The following is a 24,896-nucleotide window of genomic DNA, read 5'->3' as shown; positions in this document are numbered from 1 at the left end:
GAAACCTTCAAAAATATTCATTTTAATAGAAATTCCATTCACCAATACACTAATGTTAAAAAACCAACAACAGCTACACCACAAACCACAGATCCAATAAAGCTTTGCCACTTAAAGATGGTTGCACCCTTTACATATCTAGCCATTATTTTGCCATTTACACAAAACAATAATGTCGGATATAGTCTAACATAATCATCATTAACACCAGCTTTAAGTTCATCAACTGCAAAATTAAAAGCACTTTCGATAGCAGCTCCATCTTGGGGTTCAGGGGACTCGTTCAATTGCCCCTTTTCTAATTGACTAATATCTCTATATGATTTTGCTAATTTTATATCATTGTCATTAACTTCATACCCTTGAGAATTTTTCTCATAAATTAGTTTTTGGTGGTAAGCTTTAATACACTTGCAATAAATACAAAATTGTTTTTGTGGGAAACAGCTAACATAAATGGCCATATTGGCTAATACAAAAAACCAGGACTTCAAATCTGGAGATGCTTTTGGGTAAGCGATAATATTAACAATCCCCAAAGTAATGAACCCGATGAAAGTTGAGCTGAAGCAAATGTTAAGAACATGATCAAGGTATGATATGTTATATTGCACGTTAATGATTCTGTCGATCGACCAGATACGTAGAAGGGCATTCATATTAATTGACCTGGTACGACCATTCATGTTTATAAAGCTGGTGTGTTCAATGACTGTGGGATAAATACATGGTTAAATGGCTGAGCAAATTGTGCGTTCCTTTAAATAGTTGTCTTGTGAGCAGAATTTCTATACCTAGAAGAATATTCTCATTAATACAGATTCGCGAATTTGTTTTATGCTAGTTGGCCTGAAATGCAAAACGCATTCGCGACAACGATAAAAAAAGCATCAAAATGCGCTATCTACAAATGTTGACAAATGAAGTTGGACTGATCCACTTCATGACAAACCAAGACCAAGAATAGGCTTTGAATAGACTGTATTGTTACTGAAGATGGTGAATGGGTCTCCAGATAAAGAAGTACCGCTTCCAAATCTCTTCCCCAAAATCATCAGATACCCTAAATACTCTTTAGACCAGGAGTATGAATTAGTTGACGTTGACAATCCAAACGATCAAGATTCAATAGCTAGCGATGAGATAAGGCTAAAACTACAAAATTTTGAAAATTCACAGTGGGAGAATAAGACCAATGATAAGTTTTTTTTTACAAAGTTATTTGGTAAAGAAGATATTGATGATGAAAAATTATCAGATTTTGATAAATATAACAGGATGGTTCAAAAAGAGGCTGTTTTAGAAGTTAAAACTAAAAAAATAATTAATGAAATGCAGAATAATAGTTTAAAAATAAATAAAAACATCGAAGCTCAATATGATGCTGGTAATGATATGGAGAAAAGTACTCATAAGAAACGGTTTCTCAAATTTGATAAGAGAAAATCTAAGCCTAGTCAATATGACGATACCCCTAGATTATACAGACATGATAGTTTTGGGTCAAATAAAACAGAAGTAGTGGATATGTTTAAAACAGATAATTCACAGTCATTCTTCAGCACTGGTGATTTCAATCCTCATGAGCATAAAGGTAATTATGGAGGTGGTAATTACAATGGGAAGTATCATTTACAAAGAAAGTTGAAGAAGCAACAGATCCAAATGATTGCATTAGGAGGTACACTAGGTGTCGGTTTGTTTCTTGGGTCTGGAAAGGCTTTCTCCATTGGGGGTCCATTAGGTTGCTTTCTAGGTTTTTTAATATCAGGTTCAATTGTTCTTGCAACAATGTTGTCATTTGCAGAAATGTCAACTTTAATACCCACAACTTCAAGTATCTCAGGATTGGCCTCAAGGTTTGTTGAAGATGCATTTGGATTTGCTTTAGGATGGTGTTATTGGTTGTCTTTTGCAATTGCTATGCCCGGTGAAGTTTGTGCTGCAACTATTATGTTGAGCTATTATCAAGATTTAAATATACCCAGTGCATCCACTGCTGGATTTGTTTCATTGTTTTTATTTGCTATTTTATTTGTAAACTTGTTTGATGTTAGAATTTATGGTAATATAGAGTATTGTGTTAGTTTGTTCAAAGTTTTAATTACTATTGCATTGATAATATCAATGATTATTATTAATGTTAAGGAAAATTATGGATTTAGATATTGGAATAAGAAGGACTCAACAGATGTGGCAACTTATGGTCCGTTTAGACCAACTTTTGATTTGAATGATATTGGAACAGGTGCTTTAAATGGTATTGGTGGTGGATTAGGTAATTTATTGGGTGTTGTGTCTTCAATTTTGATTTCATCATATGCTTACACTGGGAGTGAAATTGGATTTGTTGCCTCAATGGAGTGTAGAAATCCAAGAAAAGCTCTGCCGTCTGTTACTAAACGAGTTTTTGGAAGAGTTGTGTTTTTTTATTTGTTATCTATTTTTCTTGTTGGTTTAAATATTTATGCAGGGGATCCAAGATTATTGAGATACTATTCTCCAGATGCTAAAAGGGGCCCAATTTCCATTAAATTCTTGGAACATTTGAACACTAACTGTACACCATTTTCACAGATAGGATCATATACTAATGGGAATCAAAGTCCTTGGATTATTGCCCTTCAGAGCTCTGGACTCTGTACGTTCTCCTCAGTTTTGAATGCAGTATTTGTTGTTTTCGGTGTTTCTGCTGGCTCTTCACATTTATATGTTTCAAGTCGAACGTTGTATTCGATGGCTACACAAAGAAAGGCGTTTGCAGTTTTCACAAGATGTACAAGAGCTGGTGTCCCATATGTTTCAGTATTATTTTCAGGTGCATTTGGATTATTGTCGTATCTATCAGTGAATAATACTTCACTAGATGTTTTCCAAGATTTTGCAAATATTTCATCTGCAACTGCAATGTTGATGTGGGCAGGAATGTGTCTTTCATTTTTAAGATTTTATTATGGATTGAAACTAAGACCTGATATTATTGCAAGAGATGATCCTTCATATCCTTATAGATCCCCATTCCAACCATTCTTAGCAATTTATGGATTAGTTGGCTCATTACTAATTGTGATTTTAATGGGATTTGTTGTATTTTTGAAAGGATTTTGGGATACAAAGACATTTTTCACGTCGTATGGGGCCTTGATGCTGTTCGCAATTTGTTATGTCGGTTACAAGTTTTTCAGAAGCTCAAGAATCCATAGATTGGATCAACTAGATCTTGATTCTGGTAGAAGAGAGATGGATAGAATCATCTGGGACGAGGATAAGTATTACATCAGCTCTTTCAAAGAAATTATCAAAAGAGCACTTGGTTGGTTAGCATAACTCATCATTGAACGAACTATAAACGACTAATTGAAGTTCTTCTGTATCAGATCTAGTAGCTTTGGGAATATTATGTCTGAAGTTTCTCCCTCGACAGCATGTAGGATCCCTAATCCTTTATAAAAATCCTTTACCGGGTTAATAGTTTCATGATACGCATTCAATCTTTGTTGAAACACTTCAGCATTGTCATCTGGTCTTTTACTTAATGGTTCTCCTGTAACGTCATCAATACCAAACTGTTTTGGTGGGTTATATTGTAAATTGTAAATTCTTCCTGATGGAATGTGCACCCATCTGTTCTCTATTCTTTCCAAAATGACTTTCTCTGGTACCTTAAGTTCCACCACCAAGTTCAAATTGGCATCTTTTTTGGTTAAATCTTCGGTCAGTAGTCTAGCTTGAGGTAAAGTTCTTGGGAACCCATCTAGTAACCATGATGCCTTGGAGTTGAGTAGTGATTTGTCCTTTAATTCATTGAAAATGAGCCCACTGATCACGAAATCTGGTAAAAGACCACCTTTGGCGATGATTCCTGAAGCATAAGAGCCGATTTCTGTCTTGTTTTGTATTTCTCTTCTCAAAAGATCCCCAGAACTTATCGGAAGCAGCCCTGTGTAATGTTCCAACAACTTTGAAGTTTGGGTACCTTTCCCAGCCCCTGGAGCCCCCAGTAAGAGCAGTCTCAAAGGACGCGAGGGTAGTGACATTTCCAATAAAGTGATAGCGAGTGAATTGGAGATCTAATTGAGTCTGGTTTGTTGATGTTTTGTTTCTTCGAACTAGTTTTTCACCACTAAAAAATGTGTGTTTTTCCAAAGGGTCAAAAGGAGCATGACCAGAGTCACAAGACGGAAAACTACAAAAAACCATTGAAATTCAAACATTTCGTTATTTTAAAAACATCCTTTCAAAGCCTCGGCACTGGCAACGTTCCAAGGAGACAAAAACATACTTCTTTGGATATCACGAAGCTCTCCAGTGTTGAGATACGCGTCACTCAAATCTTTAGCATTGACCTTACCATGGGTAGCGATCTTGAGAGAGATGTTTCTATCCAAGTTCTCCCATATTCTCAGATCATCTGGGAAAAAATAAGCTGATCTCTGCCATGTAAACTGTTCATTTTTTTTCAATCTTCTATTAACCTGTGAAACCAAGTATGGAACGTTTTTAAATTTATCACTGATCAATTCAGAAAGTGGTAATGCTTCCAATTCACTCTTGATAATCACCAAGTAATCCTCCAAGTTCTCAACAACAGAGATAGCACCAATGACTAGAGTGACTAAAAGCGATGTACCTGCTGTCTCAATGTTATGGAACAGTTGATCCAATGCAGCTTGTTTTGTCTCTTCTGTATCATAAATATATAAAACTTGTGAAATCAAAACAACTAGTCTCTTTGCATCATTTGATAATGACAAGATTAGTTTAAACTCTTCCAAGGCTTCATCAAATTTATCTAAAAAGAAATATGACAAGCCTAAAACTGTTCTTGAAGAAATAACTGTTTTCTCATCTTCAGTCAATTCCAAACACTCTTGAGCACATTCAATAGCGCCCTCATAATTCTGAACACCAAGTTCAAATCTTGCTGATTGAGCTTTGATTCTTGCAAAATTCAGTAGTACATCATCACTTTCAGATTCTTCATATGCCTTTTCTAATATACTCAACAATTGAGTTGAAATTTCTTGCCCCAATTCATAATCATTCAACTTTTCCAAAATCAAACAACTGACAGATAGCCCGAATGGGTCCAATGGGTAATGCTTCAAATATTGTAACATACCATAACATGCAGTAGATAATTCTTGAACAGCTTCAACATCTTGAACATCGTCACCTTTACCTATTCTCTTCAAGCAAATGTTTAAACCATATAGCAATTGTGCCACTGGTGATCTACCATTTGATAAAATAAAAGCGTGTGTGAAAAGGTTGGATGCAAGTTCAAAATCACCCTGAGCTTGAGCAGCTAACGCATGTCCTAACCATGATATTGGTTCACTTGGAGCAAGACTCTGTCCTCTCATATAAGATTCAACAGCAAGTTCAGGGTCATCATATCTTAGGTATAATAATGCCAAATCAGACCAGATTTCAACATTCTTTGGATCTATTGAACTACCTTTGATGAAACAATGTTGTGCAACACGAGGATTAACACTAATAGAGGCAACACCTAATGCAATCCATGGTTCTGCATAATTTGATTGTAATTTTATAGACTCTTTCAATGAAATAATGGATGAATCTCTGAACTCTGTATTCTTAGTTTTCAAATATGCAATTAATTGGGAAAGACCTAAATTATAAAAGCTTGAGGAGCGCAATGGTCTTGAAGATGGGTTCAAAGATAGGGCAGCTTGATTACAATAAACCAAAAATAATGCAACAAGTTCCACTAATTTTTCACCCTCAATGTATTCGTCAATCAATGACGAATCAAGATCAACATCAACAGATTGAAACAGTTCTAGGAATTCTTTGTGTGGGAACTGATCAATTTTAGATTGAACAATCAAGAAAATATGAACCAAATCACCAGTGATTTTCCAAAAATTTAATGATTGTTTGTTTCCTTTTGGTAATAACTCAACAGCTTTCAAAACAAGGCCAATAGCTTTCCCAAAGAACCCACGAGAGACACATTCATTAGCATATTGATACAAGGCATCATATAACCCAGCAACAACACATTCTTCATTTGGTCTTTCACCTAACAACTTTCCAAAGATCTCAATAGCGACGTCAAACTCACTAATATGAGTTTCCACAACAGCCAAAAGATATTGAGCAACCCAATGCTCAGGTTCCGATTCCAAAGCTCTTCTGAAAACTTTAGCTGCAGCTTCCAATCTACCACAACCATAGTAAGCTTCACCTAACCCAATCCATGATTCAGTATCATTGGCATTTAACCGAATTGCAGTTTGAAACCATTCAACAGCTTTAGCATCATCTTGAGTTTCCAAAGAGGCACAACCCAAGATTCTATAAGGCCAACTATCATTACCTAAACGACGTTTTGAATTTTCAGATATGATCAAACGTTTACAAAACATCTCAGCTCGTGGCCAATCTGTTTTGGCAGTAAAATCTTTAACCAAGTACCAAGCTGCAGTGACTTCATTTGAATCAATTTCAAAAGCTTTAAGAAAACACTTTGCTGATCTTTTCTCATCCTCATAATGGTTTAAATAGATCTCACCCAATGAAGTATATGATGGAGCAAAATTCTTTGAGGCTCTCAATGATTCAACTAGATATTCATAAGCTTTATCAACGTTACCACCTTCCAGTAAATAACTTTGTGCAATTTTCCAATTAACAGAAGCTTTCAATTCTAGAATGTGAAGAGTATTACCTTTCAAATTCGATAAAACTTGACATAGACCCTCTCTACCTGTTTGATATTCCCCTAATTTGACTTGACACCATGATAACTCCATAATGGCTTCATCATTATCTGGGAACTCCTCTGTAACCTGAGCTAACAAAGTTCTTGCATCTTGCAGTTCACCTCTCTCCACTAAAATCAGACCTTTACCAACTCTTGCATTAACATTTGTAGGTGATTCAACAAGAATTTTATCAAAAATTTGTAAAGCTCTTTTAAAATTCTTTGGGGCTTCATAGTATGTCAAAACAACACCATAATTCACCAATAGATCTTCCTTAGAGTTCTTGAAATCAAACCCAGTGTGTCTTGTAGAAGTGACTAATAGCTGAATAGCAGCTTGACATGTAGCTAACGCTGATTCAAAGAGTTTTAAATGGATTTGATATGACAGCACAATACGGTAAGCGAGCAAACTTGTCTTACAAGATTCTAAGCCTTGAACCATTAGTGCTAAAAGTTCTTCTGGCGCCAACGCTGAATCTGTTTCATCTGTTTCTAACTGTTCCAATTGTTGTTCCTCTTGAGATAGTTCTTTTGATTTGGATGGTTTCTTCTTTTCTTCAATATCAATCTTGAAAGGTGACAGATCTGACAAGACATAAGCATAGATAATTTGTCCTAATGGTTCACTTTTGAATAACTTCAAGAAATTTTTTAGTGTGGTTTCATCAATTGTCGACAAGTCAGATGAATCAATCCAATCAAAATATAATGACCAAGCAAAAAATGATGTATGTTTGACAAGAACCATACCCTCTATCATTTCCTTTATGGATGCAAATAGATCTGGCTTAGCAGTTGATGGTGCTGCTTTTAATACTTTATATCTATATTTCAAATATTGTTCTTCTGTTTCTCTTCTTTTCTCGTCATCATCTAAAGTATTGATCAATTCTTCATAAAGATGGGGTATGACTGAATCTTTATAGTATTCCCAGGCGATTTTATCCATGAGTTGCTGATTTTTAGATTTGAGTCTTTCACGAGTAGTCTTTTTGGACACTTCAGAGTTTTCCCTTTTCAATTGTATATCTAAATATTCTGTAATAACTTTTTGAGGCTTTTCAATGATACCTAAGCAAACTTGGCCCAGCTTATTTTCAGGTAACAATGACCTTAGATATTCTTCATAAACTTCATCGCTTGAGTTATTCTTCAAGTATTTTCTTATTTCTCTGATGAATTCAGATAAACCTTCCTGTAAACTAACCAGCAATTCTGCATAATCACCAGCAAACTCGAAAAATTGTTTGTAATCATTATGGTTTGACACTATCAAAAACAACCCTTTCCAGGCAGTTATATTATCATGATCAACTTCAATTGCTTTTTTGTATGCCTTGATAGCAGGATCTATTTGTTGTAATAAATGACTTGATTTACCTATAAAGACAAAGGCAAAATAGTTTTTCGGATCTATTTTCAACGCATCTTCAGCCAATTGTATGCAATACTCTGGGTTATCATCCTTTAGAGCTTGCTTTGCAGCCTTAAGATAACCTTTGGCTTCAGACATGTCTATTAGTGTTCCAATTGGGTGTGATATGGATCTCAATATGCTTTGGATGAAGTGCTTTTGTCGTTTTTGAAAGCATCAAAGTTTTCATTTTCGCGAATTTTGGGCTCAAAGACAGTGGGAAACTGGATTGAAATGGGTGGAATGATTGATTTTATTTAGTAAAGATATATTGAAAAAGGCTGAAGGAAGGCATAGAAATCCAATTTTACTACAATACTTGTTTTTGAACTATTTTACCTCCAAATTAGCCGTGGAAATTCATTAAGGCGTAGATAAGCGAAAAGGAAAAGCACCATCGCCTCGTAACCTCTGGTTGGCGCAGTGTTTCAAAACGCGGTCCACATTTTTTTGTATAAGCGCGTTTCTGCATTATAAACAACTTTTCAAAAATTCCTTCCAAAAAGCTGAAATTGACCAGTTCAATCCTTCAACCTTTGACAATAGAAAGTGGCCAACCTGCAATAGTCACTTTTCCACCTCATCAAAGTGGCCACTATTCACATTAAAAACAGTTGCTTAGAGTGATTGATACTTGACTATGCCGCCAAAAGCCAAAGCTGAATCTTCATCTCAAGCTACACCGCGTCGTGCCACCAAAAAGACTGGTGCTTCGTCTGCTGACAATGGTAAATTTAAACAGAGCTCATTGCTGAACTTTTTTGCTAAGTCTCAACAATCCAAACCAGCCGTTAAGAAGCCAGAGCAAGATTCTTTCCCATCACCTTCATCTTCCCCATCAAAGGATGAAATCATTTCATCTTCATCAAGTGACAAAGAAAATACCAAACCATCAAACAAAACAGCTGAAACTACTGTTGAATTAGATGTCGAAGAAGTTGAAGAAGTCAAAGCTCCAATTACACCGGCTGCCAACTCTTCTGTTATCAAGAGACCACCTTTGAAAGATACAAATAGTAATGCATCATCACCACCAAAACCTCAATCAAGTCCAACGAAAAGACAAAAGAAACAAATCAGCTATGCTGAATCAAGTGATGAAGATGAAGGAGAAGTTACAATCTCAAAGACTCAACGTAACAAACGTCGCCGTGTTATAAAAGATGATGATGCTTCAGAAGATGAATTTGTCCCAGACGCCAAAAATGAATCAGAAGATGATCATATGGATGATGATTTTATTGTTCCAGATGATTTTGAAGAAGACAAAGCAGTGGAAATTGACGATGATGATGACTTTATAGAAATAACCAAAAAGTCAAAACCAAAAGCTAAAACTCCACCACGGAAAGCAACTAGCTCATTAGCAAACAAATTCACCTCAGGATCCACATATAAAGCTACATCAAAGTCACCTTCAACAACTCCAAAACCAAAAGCAGTAGTAGCAGCTAAACAAACCAAGAGTCAAAAGTTCACGAAAGAAAACGAAGAACGTTATCAGTGGCTAGTTAATATATTAGATGCTGAAAAAAGACCAGAATCTGATCCAGAGTATGATCCAAGAACTTTATACATTCCTCAAAATGCTTGGGGAAGCTTCACAAATTTTGAAAAACAATATTGGGAAATTAAGTCAAAAATGTGGGATTGTATTGTTTTCTTTAAGAAAGGTAAATTTTATGAACTATATGAAAAAGATGCAATGATTGCTCACAATGAATTTGATTTGAAAATTGCAGGTGGTGGTAGAGCAAATATGCAATTGGCTGGTATTCCTGAAATGTCTTTTGATTTTTGGGCAACTTCATTCATAACAAAAGGTTATAAAGTTGCAAAAGTTGATCAAATTGAAACTGGTTTAGCCAAGGAGATTAGAGAAGCCAATGGTGCTCCAAAGGGTAAAAAAGATGTCATTCAAAGAGAATTGAAATGTGTGTTGACCGCTGGTACTTTAACTGATGAAACAATGTTGAGTGATGATATGGCAACTTATTGTATTGCAGTTAAAGAAGATATTGATCCAGTAGATGAAGCTGGTAAAATATTCGGTGTTGCATTTATTGATACTTCTACTGGTCATATTCAAATGACTGAATTTAAAGATGACAGTGAATGTACTAAATTGGAAACTTTAGCCTCACAATTGAGACCAAAAGAATTGATCATCTCCAAGAATAATTTGTCTCAACTTGCCATCAGAATTTTGAAATTCAATGCCCAAAACAATGCAATCTTCAACTATATCAAGCCTGACTCTGAATTCTTTGATTTTGATACAACTTTTGAAACTTTAACAAGAGGAAAATATTTTGAGGCTGAAAACTTGGATGATTTATCAAAATGGCCAATGACTTTGAAGGAATATTATGAATCAAACAAAATGGTTGGATTTTCTGCATTTGGTGGGTTATTATGGTATTTGAAATCTTTGAAATTGGATGAAAATTTGATTTCGTTAGGAAACATAACCCCTTACACTACTATCAAAGCCTCAACCAATTTGGTATTGGATGGTCAAACTTTACAAAATTTAGAAATTTTCGCAAATTCATTTGATGGAACTGATAAAGGTACTCTATTCAAGTTGATCAATAGAGCAACATCACCTTTTGGTAAACGTTTATTGAAAACCTGGGTTGTTCATCCATTGCTACAAAAGAAAGATATTGAATCAAGATTAGATTCAGTAGACCAATTACTAGAAGATGGGGATCTCAGATCAACTATTGAATCCTCATTGGCCAAGCTACCTGATCTTGAAAGATTATTATCAAGAGTTCATGCTTCTCAATTGAAATTGAAGGATTTCACAAGGGTTATCGAAGGTTTTGAAGATATCGCTAAATTATACAAGAGACTGGGATCTTTTGAGTTGAAAGGTGCTTTGGCCAAAGTCTATTCTAAATTCCCTTCAGAAATAGATGAATGTTTGTCCAAATGGGAAGATGCATTTGATAGAGTTCAAGCTAAAGACCATGGTGTTTTATTGCTCAGTAAAGGCATTGAACAAGATTTTGATGACTCTCAAGAAACAATTGCGGATCTTGAACATGCTCTAAATACCAAATTGAGAGAATATAGAAGACAGTTCAAATCACAAGCTATTGATTATAAAGATTCTGGTAAAGAACTATATACCATTGAGATGCCTGCAAATATTAAAGTTCCAAATGATTGGAAAAAAATGGGTGCTTCAAAGAAAATGACAAGATACTGGTCACCAGAAGTTGAAGGCCTTGCTAAAAGTATTGCAAGAGCAAGAGAATCTCATAAATTAATTGAAGAATCATTGATTGAAAGAATGTCAAAAAGATTTGACTCAGACTATAGTGTTTGGATAAATGCTATCAATGCTATTGGTAAAATGGATTGTCTTGTTGCATTGGCTAAGACTTCAGAATCAATCGGATTCCCTGCTACAAGACCAACATTTATTGATTCAGAAACCGGTGTTCTTGATTTCAAAGAGCTAAGACATCCTTGTTTTAATATGGGTGTTTCTTCTTCAAAAGAATTCATTCCAAATGACGTTACATTAGGTGGTGATGCTCCAAATTTGGGTTTATTAACAGGTGCAAATGCTGCTGGTAAGTCAACTGTCCTTAGAATGACATGTATTGCTGTTATTTTAGCTCAAATTGGTTGTTATGTGCCATGTGAAACTGCTACGATGACCCCTGTTGATAGAATAATGACAAGATTAGGTGCAAATGATAACATTATGCAAGGTAAATCCACATTTTACGTTGAATTATCGGAGACAAAGAGAATTTTAGAAAATTCCACACCAAAGTCATTATTAGTTTTAGATGAATTAGGTAGAGGTGGTTCTTCTTCTGATGGGTTCGCCATTGCTGAAGCTGTTTTACATCATGTTGCGACTCATATCCAATCATTAGGTTTTTTTGCAACTCATTATGGTTCATTGGGTCAATCTTTCAAGAGTCACCCACAGGTTAAACCATTTAGAATGGCAATCATTGTTGACGAAGGCTCTAAGAATATCACCTTCTTGTATAAATTGGAAGATGGTGCTGCTGCTGGATCATTCGGTATGCATGTTGCAGCAATGTGTGGTATTGATAAAGAAATAATCAAAAATTCTGAAGTTGCAGCTGAAGAGTTTGAACATACTTCAAAATTGAAAAAGAATGAAAGTAATTATCTAAATCTAATTCCATTAGGACTACAATCAGATTTTGCAAGATTACTGAAGGAAGGGTTCAGAAACTCATCAGATGGTGTTGGTGAGGGTGTTTTGATTTATAATGAAACTGTTCAAAAGAAAGCTTTGCAAAGTATTGGTCAATTGATTGACGGATTATGATAAAGCTATGTCATGACTACTGTATATTAGTGTAAAATATGGGTAAAAGAATATATAATATAACTAAGAACACATTAGCTTCGTAAGTGGGTCATTAAATTTAGCAAACATAAGTAGCTGTTGTAAAAGAAGGTCATTAACCATTGGGTATTTCAAGTTTGTCGATTGGCGAATTGTCTGTACTGCACAAAACCATTATTGTCTTGCTGATTGAAATTGTATAATTGTGGAGCTTGGATCTGAGACTTTGGCAGAATGAAAGGCTGAGGTTGAAATTGTGGAACTTGGGAACTTGGTGGTGGGGTGAATGAGTAATTTTGTTGGAATATCAACGGTGGATGGGTTGTTTGAGTTTTATCAATTGGAGGAGATTTTGATGGAAGAGATTTAGCTCTTTTCTTTTCTTCAGTTGAACGTTTGCGACGATAATATCTCAGTGAATGTGGATCATTCGGTTCCTTCATATTAACATTGTCAACATATCTAGCTATTTGATAAGTGGACTCATTTGGTTTGTAATACCACAGATCAGCATGGGATTTTTGAGGCAACGCAAGAACTTCCTTATTCATAAAAAACTCATGAACCCATCTTGTATCTTGGTATTCTTCAATGGCGTTGTCATAACGTTTGTCTTTCAGATTCAGCAGTTGCACGTTCTCTGTTGTGTGTTTCTCAGAAGTAGCTGTATGCTCTCTAGATACTGGGGGTGTTATTTGCTTTGATTTTTTCGCACTTCTTGGGAACCTCATACCTTGGAGACAAACGGCTTCATATGGTATTTCAATTGAGTTTCTGTTGGTGTCAATTGGATAGATATCAACAGTTAGCGATCTTTCTGACTTATTATTTGTGATTATGGAGCCTGCAAAATAATCACTGAATTTACCTTGAATCATATCACCCAGACATAAAGTTGACAGATATGTTGAATTATCTTCAAATTTTGGTCTATGAACTTTGCAGTAGAACTCATTTCGTGAGGCAAAGTAAACACCACATGGGAGGGCACAAGTAGCATGAAATGCCCTGGTACATTTAGGAGCAGAGCATTGGAAGCAAGCACCTTTTTTGACATGACAAAAGACACATTTAAGACTTTTTCTTGCATTTGGAATAGTTTCAATGCCCTTAACATAATCACCTTTTTCAATATCATCAATAACTTCAACTTCTGGAATCAAGTTCGCACATATTCTATGGCAATACTCCTGCTTCCCACCTTTCAAAGATTTCTCTGTGATTATCAGTTCATAATCAGTGAACTTCAATTGTCTAGATGGTAAAGAATTTGGGCATAATATACATTGTGGCCCTTTTGGTTTTGGGGGTTCCACTGTATCCTTGATTGGATTAACCTTTCTTTTCTTTGGTGTAGATTCAATTTTCTGAACTTCGGGTTCTTTTTCTCTCTTGACCTCTGCCTCTGGAACTGGGGTTTCTTCAACAGGCTCAGGTTCACCACGAACTCTTCTGATTAATCTTTCGACATCAATTCCCACAGAATCAGCAACACAAAGACATTTGGAAGTCTTTAGTCCAAATTCAAACCATTCATCGATTGCGAAATTGACAGATTCAGCAACATTATAACCGTAGTTCAACCCTGCATGATAGCCATATGGATACGTTATCATGAATTCTTGCTCATGGTGTACAACTTTATTCACTTTGATACCTTTGGATTCAAGGTAAGTTGGTGATACCAAGAACGTTTTGTGTCTTAAGAAGTCATGACAATTTTGGTAATCCTGTGGAAATGTCTCTTTCATAACATCATCAAATTTTTGTTTATAAGCTTGCGGGATAGAGTACCACTGCTTTGGAGCACCGAAGTGAATGTAGTTTATTGAGTAAAGATCTTGATCCTCTAAATGCCATGAGAAAGTAGCTTTCCAAAGTCCAGCATATAAGTAGGCATCGTTAACACCAGGTAATTTCTGATCCATAAAATCCAATACATTTGGTAAATGAGCAACGTTCCAAATCTTCACTGAATCATCAAATACCGACCCAATCATATCCGCACCATACACTGGTTCGGCGTAGGTTAATGATTTCCAATAAGATTTTTCCAAGGCTTCACATCTTTCCGGGGTAAATTCTGAAGTGTCAATGTTGTATTCAAAATTGTCAAACAGTTTTTCATCATTATGATTTTTACTTGCCAAAATTCTTTTATTGAGTCTGGTATTGACATTTGATTTTCTAACTTTACCCCTTGGGGCTGGTGGTTGATTGTTTGGTTCTTCTGATAATGCCTTCCATTGAACAATATTAAAAGTTCTCTTCTTTTCGATATTTTGTTGACCGAAAACACCATTATTACCGCTAATGTGCTGAACGATTGGATTTCTTATCTTGATTGACTTTAGCGCTTCTGTTGTGATCTGTGGTAAGCTTTGGATCCATTCTTTTGGAGGTATAACCTTAACGACACCTGATTGCATCCCATACTTGTTGATAGCTTTCATATACTTTTCAAAGTCTTTAAACTCTTCGAACGAAGGTCTAAAAATCGGAACACCGTCAGAAACCTCTGATGGCTCAATGTTAGACCAGGTGCTGGTTTGTTCTTGCGTTGAATCCATCTTTTTGTTGACTCTTTTAGACGGTTGGAGCTGGCTTTAGATATACCACAATTTATGTCTTAATCGACAAAAAGACCTGATTCCATAGAATCTAGAGCAAACAAACTAGAGATGAAAGGATCTCAAAAAAGTTTGGGTCAATGATGATGTATTTTGGGCACTTTGTATATGAGGTAAGAATGAATGAGCGCTGTATAGTTGTCTTTCAAAACTTAAAGTCTTAAGATGAACTGATTCTGAACTGTTGCATTTGGCGGGTGTTCAAAATTAAAAAAAAAAAAAAAAAGTTTGCCCGCTGACTTTGACAGATTTTCGCGAATTAGATCAGATTTTTGTTTACAAGAAACAATTTGATCTGAAAATGTGACAAGAATAGCTGGTGCCAGAAACTGTTCAAGAAGAGTTTGAGGATGTCTAGAGGGGAGAAATGGGCTGCTTTAAAGAAGAAGGACGATGATCCAAAGCCCAGAAGGTCTCTCAGGTCGCTGCGAAAGAGACCCGTGCAGCCAATTGTCATCTCTGATGATGAGGATTCAGAAGAGTTAAATCCACTCCCAGAGGTCAAAAAGCAAAAACTATCCTCTTTAAGAGGCCACATCAAATCGTTTTCATCTAACACACCCCAATCAACAAGATCCCCTACTCCAGAACTACCCAAAGCACCAAGCAATCTTGACCAATTTGATCAATGGATAGATAAATATTCCCCCAAATCAACTTCTGAAGTCGCAATCCATTCCAAAAAACTAGCTGAAGTGAAAGAAGATTTAGAATTGATGATTTCTGGTGACTCCCCATACAGAATACTACTACTAAGCGGTCCAGCAGGCTCATCCAAAAGCACAGTTGCCAAATGTTTAGGCCGCGAATTAATACCTGCAATACGGCATACTCAACCTTCAGAGACAGATATCATAGAATTTACAAATGATGATTCCATAGAATCAACCGTGACTCAATTTAGTGACTTTTTGGATAGTGTGAAGTATCGCACTGGAAAAAACTTATCAATGGTTTTGGTTGAAGACTTACCAAATGTGTTTCATGGACCTACTAGAGATAACTTTCAACAAGCATTACAACAGTGGCTTTATAAAGATTTGTTCCTACCCCCGTTGGTGCTCTGTGTTACTGAGTGTGAATTTCCTAACGATGGTCCAACTTCTCAAGGCTTCAATATTGATAATAATTTCATCGTGGAAACTATTTTGGGTAGAAAATTGCTGATGAATCCTCAAATCAAGAGAATAAAGTTCAATCCTGTCAATATGACGCTGACCAGAAAATGTTTGACTAACATTGTTTCTCAAGAAGGAGACTTGTTCAATAATATACCCAGACAAGAGATTCTTGATAAAATTAAAGAATTGAGTGATAATGGTGATATAAGGTCTTCTATTGCTGCTTTTCAGTTTTGGGCAAGTTACAGATCAAAACACGATGATTCACGAAAATTCATCAGCATTGGTAAAGAACCAAGTATTTCGTTATTCCATGCAATTGGTAAATGTATCTTTGGAACAAAAAATGAAGAGGAGGATGATATTACCACTTTGGATAAAGTGCTGAATGATTTCATCTCCAAACCAAACATTTTGAAACTTGGAATCTTAGAGAATTACACAAAATTTAATAAAGCCAACTATGATCTTGAATCGGCATGTGATATTGCCGAGAATTTGAGTGTCTCTGACTTGTTTGGAAACGATGATTCCTCAATAGAATTCGCAGCAAGAAGTACAAGAACAGTTTTCAGAAATGTCAATGTCAAATCCAGCTCCAATGGTAGTAATCATAGTGGAGCAACTTTTCCAAGGGAATGGAAAGTCCAAAGAGGGATCAACGCCACAAAGAGTGATATTCTACGGTATATTGAAACAGAACTCAAAAGAAGACAGGCATACAGGACATTTCAAGATTCAAATTTGTTATACGGGTATTATGAACCTATAATCAATAAGCAAAGGGGGTTTAAGAATAGAGCAAGGATACATTACTTGAAAACAAACAATAAAACAATACCAAAAGAGCTGCTGGTCAGCTCTAACCCATTTATTTCTGAAAGACTAGGTGGTCCTTTCAAAGAAGTCTTTGGAGATAGTGATATTGTACCCGATGAAGAGATTACAAGAGATAGATATTTCAAGACAAGCAATATCAAAGATGATGATAGCTCCTCTTTCGACTCTAGTGATGATTCAGAGCTTGAAAATGATCCAATTGTGGATACAGATGCTGATGATGAAGCAGGTGACGAGTTTGGCGATGATGATACTTTTGAGAAAGAGCTGGTCAACTTATCACAGAAACCGGATCTCAAGGCTACAACTTCAACCTTGAGTAATGGAGCAAAACCGAACAACGCTGAATTTCTTAATGATTTTGATGATGATGATTTTGACGATTCGGATTTTTGAATGTTTACAAAATATAATGTACTCATCTCATGGCAATATTTACGATGTAAGATTAAAAATACACAACCTCGATAAATAAACAAACATTAATTATGCTTCAAGAGCAGTCTTGAAAAAGTTTGGATCATCTTCTAAAGATTCCTTGATGATATCCAATCCACCTTGGAATTCTCCATTAACATACAATTGTGGGAAAGTTGGCCAATCTGAAAAAGCTTTCAAACCTTGTCTAACACTATCATCTTTCAATATATCAAAAAATCCAAATCTGACTTGATTCTCTCTGAGTATAGCAACTAATTGACGAGAAAACCCACATTGAGGAGACGCTGGTGTACCTTTCATGAATAACATAACTGGAGCAGCTTCGGTCAATTGTTTTAAACGAGCATTCAATGCTTCTTCAGACTCTTCCTCTTCTTCTTGTGGTTGAGTTGGTTGAGCTGAGTGTTGAACACCTGCTAATGGAGCTTGCGCAGGTTGAGCTTGTGGTTGTTCAGATGTTGAAGAGTTTTGTAATTCATTCAAAGCAGTAACAAATTCTTTTGGATCAGCACCGGAAAGTTCTTTCAAAATTGTATCATCTCTGATTAAAACGAAGTATGGCACCGCGCTGAGCTCAAATAGTTCAGATATATCCGGATGTTCATCAGCATTAACTGAGATGAATGATGTATTTGGGTTTGACTCGGCTAATTGTGAATATACTGAATTTATTTGAATACATGGTGCAGCCCATGGTGTGTGAAAATAGATCGCTATAAGTTTATCTTTTGGAGCGTTGTTCGTCAACTCTGTGAACTGGTCTTCAGATGTGATTTCAATAACAGACATCTTTTGCTGGAGATTTTGTATATATTGACTTCAACTGGATATTTTAGGATGATTACAAACTGTTTTCATGTTGAAATCTTCTTCGGAAATTAATCTAAAAGATCAAGGGCAAAAAAAAAAATTACCGGAAATCAAGTTTTGTATGAGCAATAATCACGTGAAATTAAACTTACGAGGGCAAGAAAGGATATTAAGCTATACTTCAAATTGGCAATAAACAAATAAATATATAAATAAAGGCTATCTCAATCTCTTTCTAGCCATTTTGAGAACTGTTAGCCATTCTATGTGCACCATAGTTTTTGGATTCCAGTGCATTTTGGTCTCCAATTCTTTAATAAAAGCATCTGCCATATCTGGACTTTTAGGATTGGCTTTTTTCCAATTATGATATGAACTCCAAGTAGTGACATATTTATGATAAAAATCTAATGGTATATCTCTATGAATCTGTAGTGGAGATGAGGATCCTTGGGCTGTGACACCAGGTCTATGTTCAAACACTTGTTCATCTTGGAAATGACTCTTTGGTGGGTCAACTCCTTTCAACAAGCCTCTCACAATATTACGACCAGGTTGTTCCCAGTACGGACCAAGTTTTGTAGGATCATCATACGTGAATTGTTCAGCAATGTAATCAGCTTCTTTCACTCCAAATACTGGATCAGCATACCCCCAAAATGCAATAGTACCACCTGGTTTCAAAATACGGTCAATTTCCTTGAAGAATTTATCATGGTCAAACCAATGAATACATTGAGCTGCAGTTACTAAATCCACTGAACTATCTTCAAGAAATGGTAATGACTCAGCAGGTGATTGTTTGAATTCTATTTTACCTTGGTACTCTGCATCAATTCTACCATTAGCAGAATCAACCATTGTTTGCGACAAATCAGTCCCTATGACTTTTTCAAAGTATTTGGTCAAAGGGTATGAAGCTTGGCCTGAGCCACATCCTATATCAACTGCCAATTGATGTTTACCAGTATGGTATTCTAGGAGGGAATCATAGAGCCGTGAAGAATAAGTTGGTCTGAATGAATTGTAGTCACTGGCCTTGAAATTTGCGTCTGAGAATGCTGACATGTTTGATGAATGATTAACTTTATTAATTGAAGCTCTCAATTATAAAGGAACTACCTCTGCTTTTATACGTAGCTCTGTTCAGTCAGATACCAGGCTGTTTCAACCAATTGACACCATTTTTAGATTTCGTTTCTGGTGGTGATGTTTTGAAAGTGTCAGCCTCTCAATTTCACAACGTCTACATCCCCGAAGCTCGCTCTACGTCAGCCGACTCCGACAGTAACCGAACAACTAGTAATACTTTGTTGCAAAGACGTATACACTGATCCACTCGACATTCAGAACGGTCTCTTCAGTCCAATGAAGGTCTTTACAAATCTCATCAAACATCAAATCAACGACATCGGGCTCGTTGGGATTCATCTTTTTCCACAAATGATACGAACTCCACGTTTTCACCAAACATCTGAGGTCATTTGTACCGATATATTGCTTCTTCAACACTAAAGCATCTTCATTTCTCGTTCCCGGTTCGTGCTCAACCCTTTCAATATCAGTGAATCTGTCAGTTGGAATATTCACATCACGATAATTGGACTTCAACAAGTTTGTTCCTGGATATTCCCAATACGGGCCCAAATACTCGGGATCGAGATAGACATATCTCTCCAATATAAGTGAGGCATCTGGGTAATCAATAAAGACTGGATCACTATACCCCCAATAAGCCAATGTCCCACCTAATTTCAGAACTCTACAAGCTTCTTGAAAGAATTTCTCATGATCAAACCAATGGAAACATTCAGCAGCAGTGAGCAAATCAACTGAATGAGGCTCTGCAGGTATTGACTCACCAGAACCAACTTTGAATTCAACTTTTTGAAGAATCTCACCTTTCCTCAACTTACTTGCCTCCTTGATCATAACTTCAGATATATCAACACCTACAACATGATCAAAATACTTCACTAATGGATATGTGGCCTCGCCTGGTCCACAACCAACATCCACGGCTAGTTTCCGATCACCTTTATGATAATTGGATAATTTCTTGAAGAAACTTGGTGGATATGCTGGTCTATAACTTGTATAGTTTGTAGCTAGGAAATCTTGATCTGAGAAAGCTGACATTCTGGATAAAAAACTTTGGGGATTTCACTTTATATTTTGTACCCAGATCACTGACTAAAGGTTTAGTAAGTGTCTGATTGATAGGTATATGGATGGTTAGGGTTTATCTATACCATTTATGCAGTAAATATCGTTGCTATCAAATGGAATTGAAATTATTCTTTTGATCATTAAACCCCTGAGAACAACCATCATTACCGTTTGGTGATGAGAGTCCTGGCGACCAGTGCTTCGAACCAAATACGAGAAACGTTTTCTTTCGTTGAACAGGAATGTATAGAACGTATAACTAGTGACCATCTAGTAGCTACAATTCACGTTATAAAATCAAATATTTTATTAGTACCTAAAGTGTCTTTATAAAATATATAAGGGTATCAAATTAATTAAAGGGTGGACTAGTATTGAAATCTTGTAATAAAGTCTATAATAAAACGCGGAATGGAAAGTAAAAAGCAAAGGAAAACAAATCATTGTCCTAAATGAAAAACAAAGATGATAATAATAAAGCAACCCCAAAGAATGAAAAATTGTGGTTTGTGGAAGCACTACCTTCGTAGATACTTGCAATGGTATTGGATGGATCATTGGAACCAGAAGAAACTGGAGATGATGATAATGAAGAAGTTAAAAATGAATTAGTGGTGTACACTGAAGTTGAAGAAGTGACACCATTTGCTGAAATTGAAGAAATAGTAGCTGTAGATTGTGCAGAATTTGAAATAACATCAGCTGGTGTTGTTGTAACTTGTGAATTTGAAGTTTGTGTGGTCTTTGTGACTGTGGTATCTCTTGAAATTGTTTCAACACCAACAGTTGAAGCAGCAGGTTGTAAACTAACTCTTGAAGTTTCTTGATCTTGAGCTGGCGCATTTGATTCAGCACCAGAACTACCTAGCCCTTCATTAGCAGCTGTTGGAGTGACAGTTGTTGAGACTGTAGAGCTCATGACACTTGAGGCTGGGATAATATCTGAAGAGTTAGTGGAAGTATTACTTGAACCATTTGAGGTTGTAGGGCTTGGGGTTGACAAATCATCAGAAGGCCCTTCAGAAGCAACTGGATATGATGGATTTGATGATGGTGCCTCATTAGAAGAGTTCTCACTAATAGAACTTTCAGCATTTGAGAATGAGGATCCACTTGATGAAGTTGGTGTAACAGATGTGAAGTCTGGACCAGCAGAGATAGTTGAAATAGTGCCAGTAGATTGGATATTTGAAGTTGTTTCAGTAGCCAAATCAGATTCAGTTGCTGAAATTGATGTTGAAGCTGAGGATGCAGAATCTATCATTGAACTCAAAGCTGATGGTACATATGAGGCAGAACTTCCTGAATTGACAGCTGAAATGGAGGCACTTGAGAATAAATTTGATTCCACTGGACTTACAATACCTGTTGAAGTAATGGTAGCCTCAGAATCACCGGATGTGCTACTAACAATACCAGAATTACCAGCAATGGATGTAACACCTGTAAAGCTTGATTCAGTACCAATAGTAGTTGTAAAGGCAGGATCATCAGTTGCTGTAGTTATTCCACTCAAACAAGTTGGACACAAACCATCACTTGAGCTACTACCAACCTTTGAAGAACTTGATGAAAAATCAGCAGATTCTGACTCACTAGCAGCTGTAGTCGTAATAGCAGGATCTTCTGAGGTGGTAACTGATCCACCTGTACAAGTTGGACATAAGGGTTCATTTGAGCTAGCACCTATTTCTGAAGAGCTTGGAGAAATCATTGTTGTTTCAATTGAATGATTTGATTCAGATGATGTACTGGAAACACAGGTTGGGCACCATGAAGAGCTCAAAGCTTGACTAGCTGATGATGATGGTGGTACAATTGGACTAGTTGAGCTTGGTGATAGACTTGATGATGGTTCATTTGGGTTAGATGGCCCTGATGGTGAACTTGAAGAAGTAGAAAAGCTTGACTCTATTGCAGATACTGATGTTGAACTGGAATCTTGCTCTGGAACTTCAGATCTTGAACTGGATACTATTGATGTCAACTCAGAAACAGGACCCACCGAGGAAGTGGATAGTTGTGAAGATGATTCAGTTGATGCAGTTGTTGATAATGATTGTTGTTCATCATCTGAGCTTGTGGATGACAATGTTTCAAAAGTGTTAGTTGGGTCACTTGAAGAAGTTGAGACAATGGAGGTGAACCCACTTTCAGTAGCAATAGTTGAAGAAACAGAACTTAGTGAAACCGAAACCAATGAAGTAGATTCAACAGTGGTAGAGCTTTCCAAGATTGGAGTTGTTGAAGCAGAAATAATGGATGAAACAGCAGATTCTGGGGTGGAAGACGCACTATCAATCATAGAAGAGCTTGAATCACTGATACCCAAATCAGTTGATACAGGACCAACAGAAACAGTTGATGAAGAACTTGAAATAGATGCAGTATAACCATCACTAGAGGAGCTAGATTGTGCGTCTGTGCTTGCTGTTGAAGTCACGATCAAAAATGAACTGGTGTCACTATTTCCTGGGGTTGATGAAACAGAAGCAGATGAAATTGCTGATGAACTAGAGGAGCTAACGGTTGAATCACTAACAGGTAAGCCACTTGATGAAGCTAAAACACTCGAGCTAAAGGAAGATGATAACTGTGTGCTTGAAGATGAACCGACAAAGCTTGAATCTGAAGATATAATCCAACCAGAAGTTACCGTGACAGAAATTGATGAATCTAAGGAGGAAGCTGATGGTGCTGGTGAGATGATGGTGAAGGTTGGCGCAATAGATGAATTCCAGTATACTGGTATTGAAACTATTGAGCTTGAAACTGTAGATGAAATAACTGGTGGCAATAAGCTTGAAGTCAACAAAACGGAAGATTGGGAGGTACCTGATGGTTGGTTCATTCCTGAGCTTAAACTTGAGATGCTTGCTGTCGTAAAAGCATCTGAGCTTGACTCAATAGATTCCACAGATGAATAAGAAGGAACAACGTTGGCAGATGAAGAGGTCATTAGTGAAGATACAGAGCTTGAGCTTAAGCTTGAACTTGATGTTGTGACCGAAGATGAAGCCGAGGAACTTAATGAAATCAATGAACTTTCAGGACCAATATTAGTTGTACCAATGTGGGAACTGGTTGATATCAAAGAGCTAGTAACAACTGATGACGAGTCTGAGCTGATTCTGATAGAACTTGTAGTTGGTGATGGAGCCTCAGAGCTACCACTTGAATTAGCAGCAGTAGATGATGATAATAAGCTTGTTGAGATCTCTAAACTTGAAGTTGACCGGATAGAGGTAAATACACTTGATGTGAGTGTTGATAAGACCTCAGAGGATGAACCCACAATTGAACTTGAAGAAAGTCTAGAGCTAAACGAGGAACTTGTGGAAGAATCTGAAACTGATGCCTTTGATAAATCACTCGATGATGAAGTTGAAGACAGAACTGATGAAACAGTTGATGAAGCACTTGATGATTCAATAGAAGAAATGTCTGTAGAGCTGGAAATCAAAGACACTAGTTCTGTACCAGATGATGATGATGATGATGATGTAATCTCCATTGAGCTTGATGTAATCTCCATTGAGCTTGATGTAATCTCCACTGAGCTTCCATATGAGCTAGATGCTTTCCCAGAACTTGCTTCAGAGGAGCTCGGTTGGTCATAACTTGAAAACAAGGAGCTAGACACAGAAGACAAAAAACTGGTGGAGGATGAAAACCACCCGGATGAGCTTGAGGACACCAACAAAACCGATGTATCCAAAGAAGATTCAGCTGAAGTGATTGAAGAAGTAGCCGTTGAACTTGATAAAACGGTTGAAGTCACACTGATAGAAGAACCAGAAGATGGAGTAGATGTAACCGACCGACTAGATGATGTGATAAACGAATCAATATTGCTTGAAGAAGATGCATATGATGAAATATCGGATATACTGGATAGACTTTGTAGTGATGAAGAGCTAGCAACAGAAGAAACGGATGATATCAATGAGATTGAGCTGAATTCACTTGAGCTTGAAAATTCCGAAGAGCTAATCGAATTTATTGAAGATACAACTGAACTGAGGGATATCGAGAGAGTTGAAGAACCCGATGAAGCCAATGAATCTGAAGATAAGATGCTTGAATCAGCTAGAACAGATGAGAATGAGCTTGAAGTGGATGACACCGATGATATCGATGAGCTGCTCAAAATAGATGAGCTTGAAGATACCAATGAGCTTGAGGCGGAAGCTGAAGTTGAACCCAATGCTGACGCTGATGACATGGAGCCTGAGCTGCTAAAAGCAGAGCTTGTGCTGAAAGATGGAGCTGAAGACAATGATGAGCTCTCAGTTGATACTAGTGAGGTTGAAATCACACTTGATAATGTGTATGTTTCAGAAGATGATAATGTTGAAGTTGACGATAAACTTGAAAAGCT

At 36.6% G+C, this 24,896-nt stretch overlaps 10 protein-coding genes across 10 annotated transcripts; 3 read left to right on the top strand and 7 right to left on the bottom strand.

Moving 5' to 3' along the window:
- Positions 1-36: 36 nt before the first annotated feature.
- WICANDRAFT_90071 (uncharacterized protein) lies at positions 37-759 on the bottom strand (the record flags this gene model as incomplete). The annotated part of the gene is made up of 1 exon (XM_019186209.1): positions 37-759. Exon 1 carries the CDS (start codon positions 462-464, stop codon positions 39-41), a length of 426 nt encoding a protein of 141 aa, XP_019040044.1. The 5' UTR covers positions 465-759.
- A 768-nt stretch (positions 760-1,527) lies between these two features.
- On the top strand, positions 1,528-3,327 carry SSY1 (Ssy1p; the record flags this gene model as incomplete). Its single annotated transcript, XM_019181503.1, has 1 exon — positions 1,528-3,327. The coding sequence occupies one exon, from the start codon at positions 1,528-1,530 to the stop codon at positions 3,325-3,327; it is 1,800 nt and encodes a 599-aa protein (XP_019040043.1).
- A 26-nt stretch (positions 3,328-3,353) lies between these two features.
- ADK2 (adenylate kinase ADK2) lies at positions 3,354-4,037 on the bottom strand (the record flags this gene model as incomplete). The annotated part of the gene is made up of 1 exon (XM_019185499.1): positions 3,354-4,037. One exon carries the CDS (start codon positions 4,035-4,037, stop codon positions 3,354-3,356), a length of 684 nt encoding a protein of 227 aa, XP_019040042.1.
- Positions 4,038-4,223: 186 nt separating this feature from the next.
- On the bottom strand, positions 4,224-8,252 carry SKI3 (SKI complex subunit tetratricopeptide repeat protein SKI3; the record flags this gene model as incomplete). The annotated part of the gene is made up of 1 exon (XM_019181402.1): positions 4,224-8,252. One exon carries the CDS (start codon positions 8,250-8,252, stop codon positions 4,224-4,226), a length of 4,029 nt encoding a protein of 1,342 aa, XP_019040041.1.
- A 946-nt stretch (positions 8,253-9,198) lies between these two features.
- On the top strand, positions 9,199-12,483 carry MSH6 (mismatch repair ATPase MSH6; the record flags this gene model as incomplete). The annotated part of the gene is made up of 1 exon (XM_019180873.2): positions 9,199-12,483. A coding segment is annotated over one exon (3,285 nt), but the record flags the coding sequence as incomplete, so codon positions are not given.
- A 764-nt stretch (positions 12,484-13,247) lies between these two features.
- On the bottom strand, positions 13,248-15,074 carry RPH1 (Rph1p; the record flags this gene model as incomplete). Its single annotated transcript, XM_019181576.1, has 1 exon — positions 13,248-15,074. A coding segment is annotated over one exon (1,827 nt), but the record flags the coding sequence as incomplete, so codon positions are not given.
- A 512-nt stretch (positions 15,075-15,586) lies between these two features.
- RAD24 (Rad24p) lies at positions 15,587-17,347 on the top strand (the record flags this gene model as incomplete). Its single annotated transcript, XM_019180663.1, has 2 exons — positions 15,587-17,043; positions 17,116-17,347. Coding segments are annotated over 2 exons (1,689 nt in total), but the record flags the coding sequence as incomplete, so codon positions are not given.
- Positions 17,348-17,513: 166 nt separating this feature from the next.
- WICANDRAFT_90064 (PICOT family protein) lies at positions 17,514-18,499 on the bottom strand. Its single transcript, XM_019186208.1, has one exon. It carries the CDS (start codon positions 18,323-18,325, stop codon positions 17,582-17,584), a length of 744 nt encoding a protein of 247 aa, XP_019040037.1. The 5' UTR covers positions 18,326-18,499; the 3' UTR covers positions 17,514-17,581.
- Positions 18,500-18,565: 66 nt separating this feature from the next.
- Positions 18,566-20,485, bottom strand: TMT1 (trans-aconitate 3-methyltransferase; the record flags this gene model as incomplete). Its single annotated transcript, XM_019181500.1, has 2 exons — positions 18,566-18,815; positions 19,857-20,485. 2 exons carry the CDS (start codon positions 20,483-20,485, stop codon positions 18,566-18,568), a joined length of 879 nt encoding a protein of 292 aa, XP_019040036.1.
- Positions 20,486-20,857: 372 nt separating this feature from the next.
- On the bottom strand, positions 20,858-24,131 carry WICANDRAFT_90062 (uncharacterized protein). Its single transcript, XM_019186207.1, has 2 exons — positions 22,216-24,131; positions 20,858-22,194 (listed from the first exon to the last, which is right to left on the bottom strand). Exons 1-2 carry the CDS (start codon positions 24,048-24,050, stop codon positions 20,964-20,966), a joined length of 3,066 nt encoding a protein of 1,021 aa, XP_019040035.1. The 5' UTR covers positions 24,051-24,131; the 3' UTR covers positions 20,858-20,963.
- Between the last annotated feature and the right edge of the window lie 765 nt (positions 24,132-24,896).

The sequence above is a fragment of the Wickerhamomyces anomalus genome (genome assembly GCF_001661255.1).
Source record: "Wickerhamomyces anomalus NRRL Y-366-8 unplaced genomic scaffold WICANscaffold_2, whole genome shotgun sequence".
Taxonomy (NCBI): domain Eukaryota; kingdom Fungi; phylum Ascomycota; class Saccharomycetes; order Phaffomycetales; family Wickerhamomycetaceae; genus Hansenula; species Hansenula anomala.
This window is presented reverse-complemented; position numbering and strand designations above follow the sequence as displayed.

Excerpts from the sequence above, each read along its gene's own strand:
- WICANDRAFT_90062 (XM_019186207.1), bottom strand. The coding sequence starts at position 24,050 with ATGGAGATTACATCAAGCTCAATGGAGATTACATCATCATCATCATCA.
- WICANDRAFT_90064 (XM_019186208.1), bottom strand. The coding sequence starts at position 18,325 with ATGTCTGTTATTGAAATCACATCTGAAGACCAGTTCACAGAGTTGACG.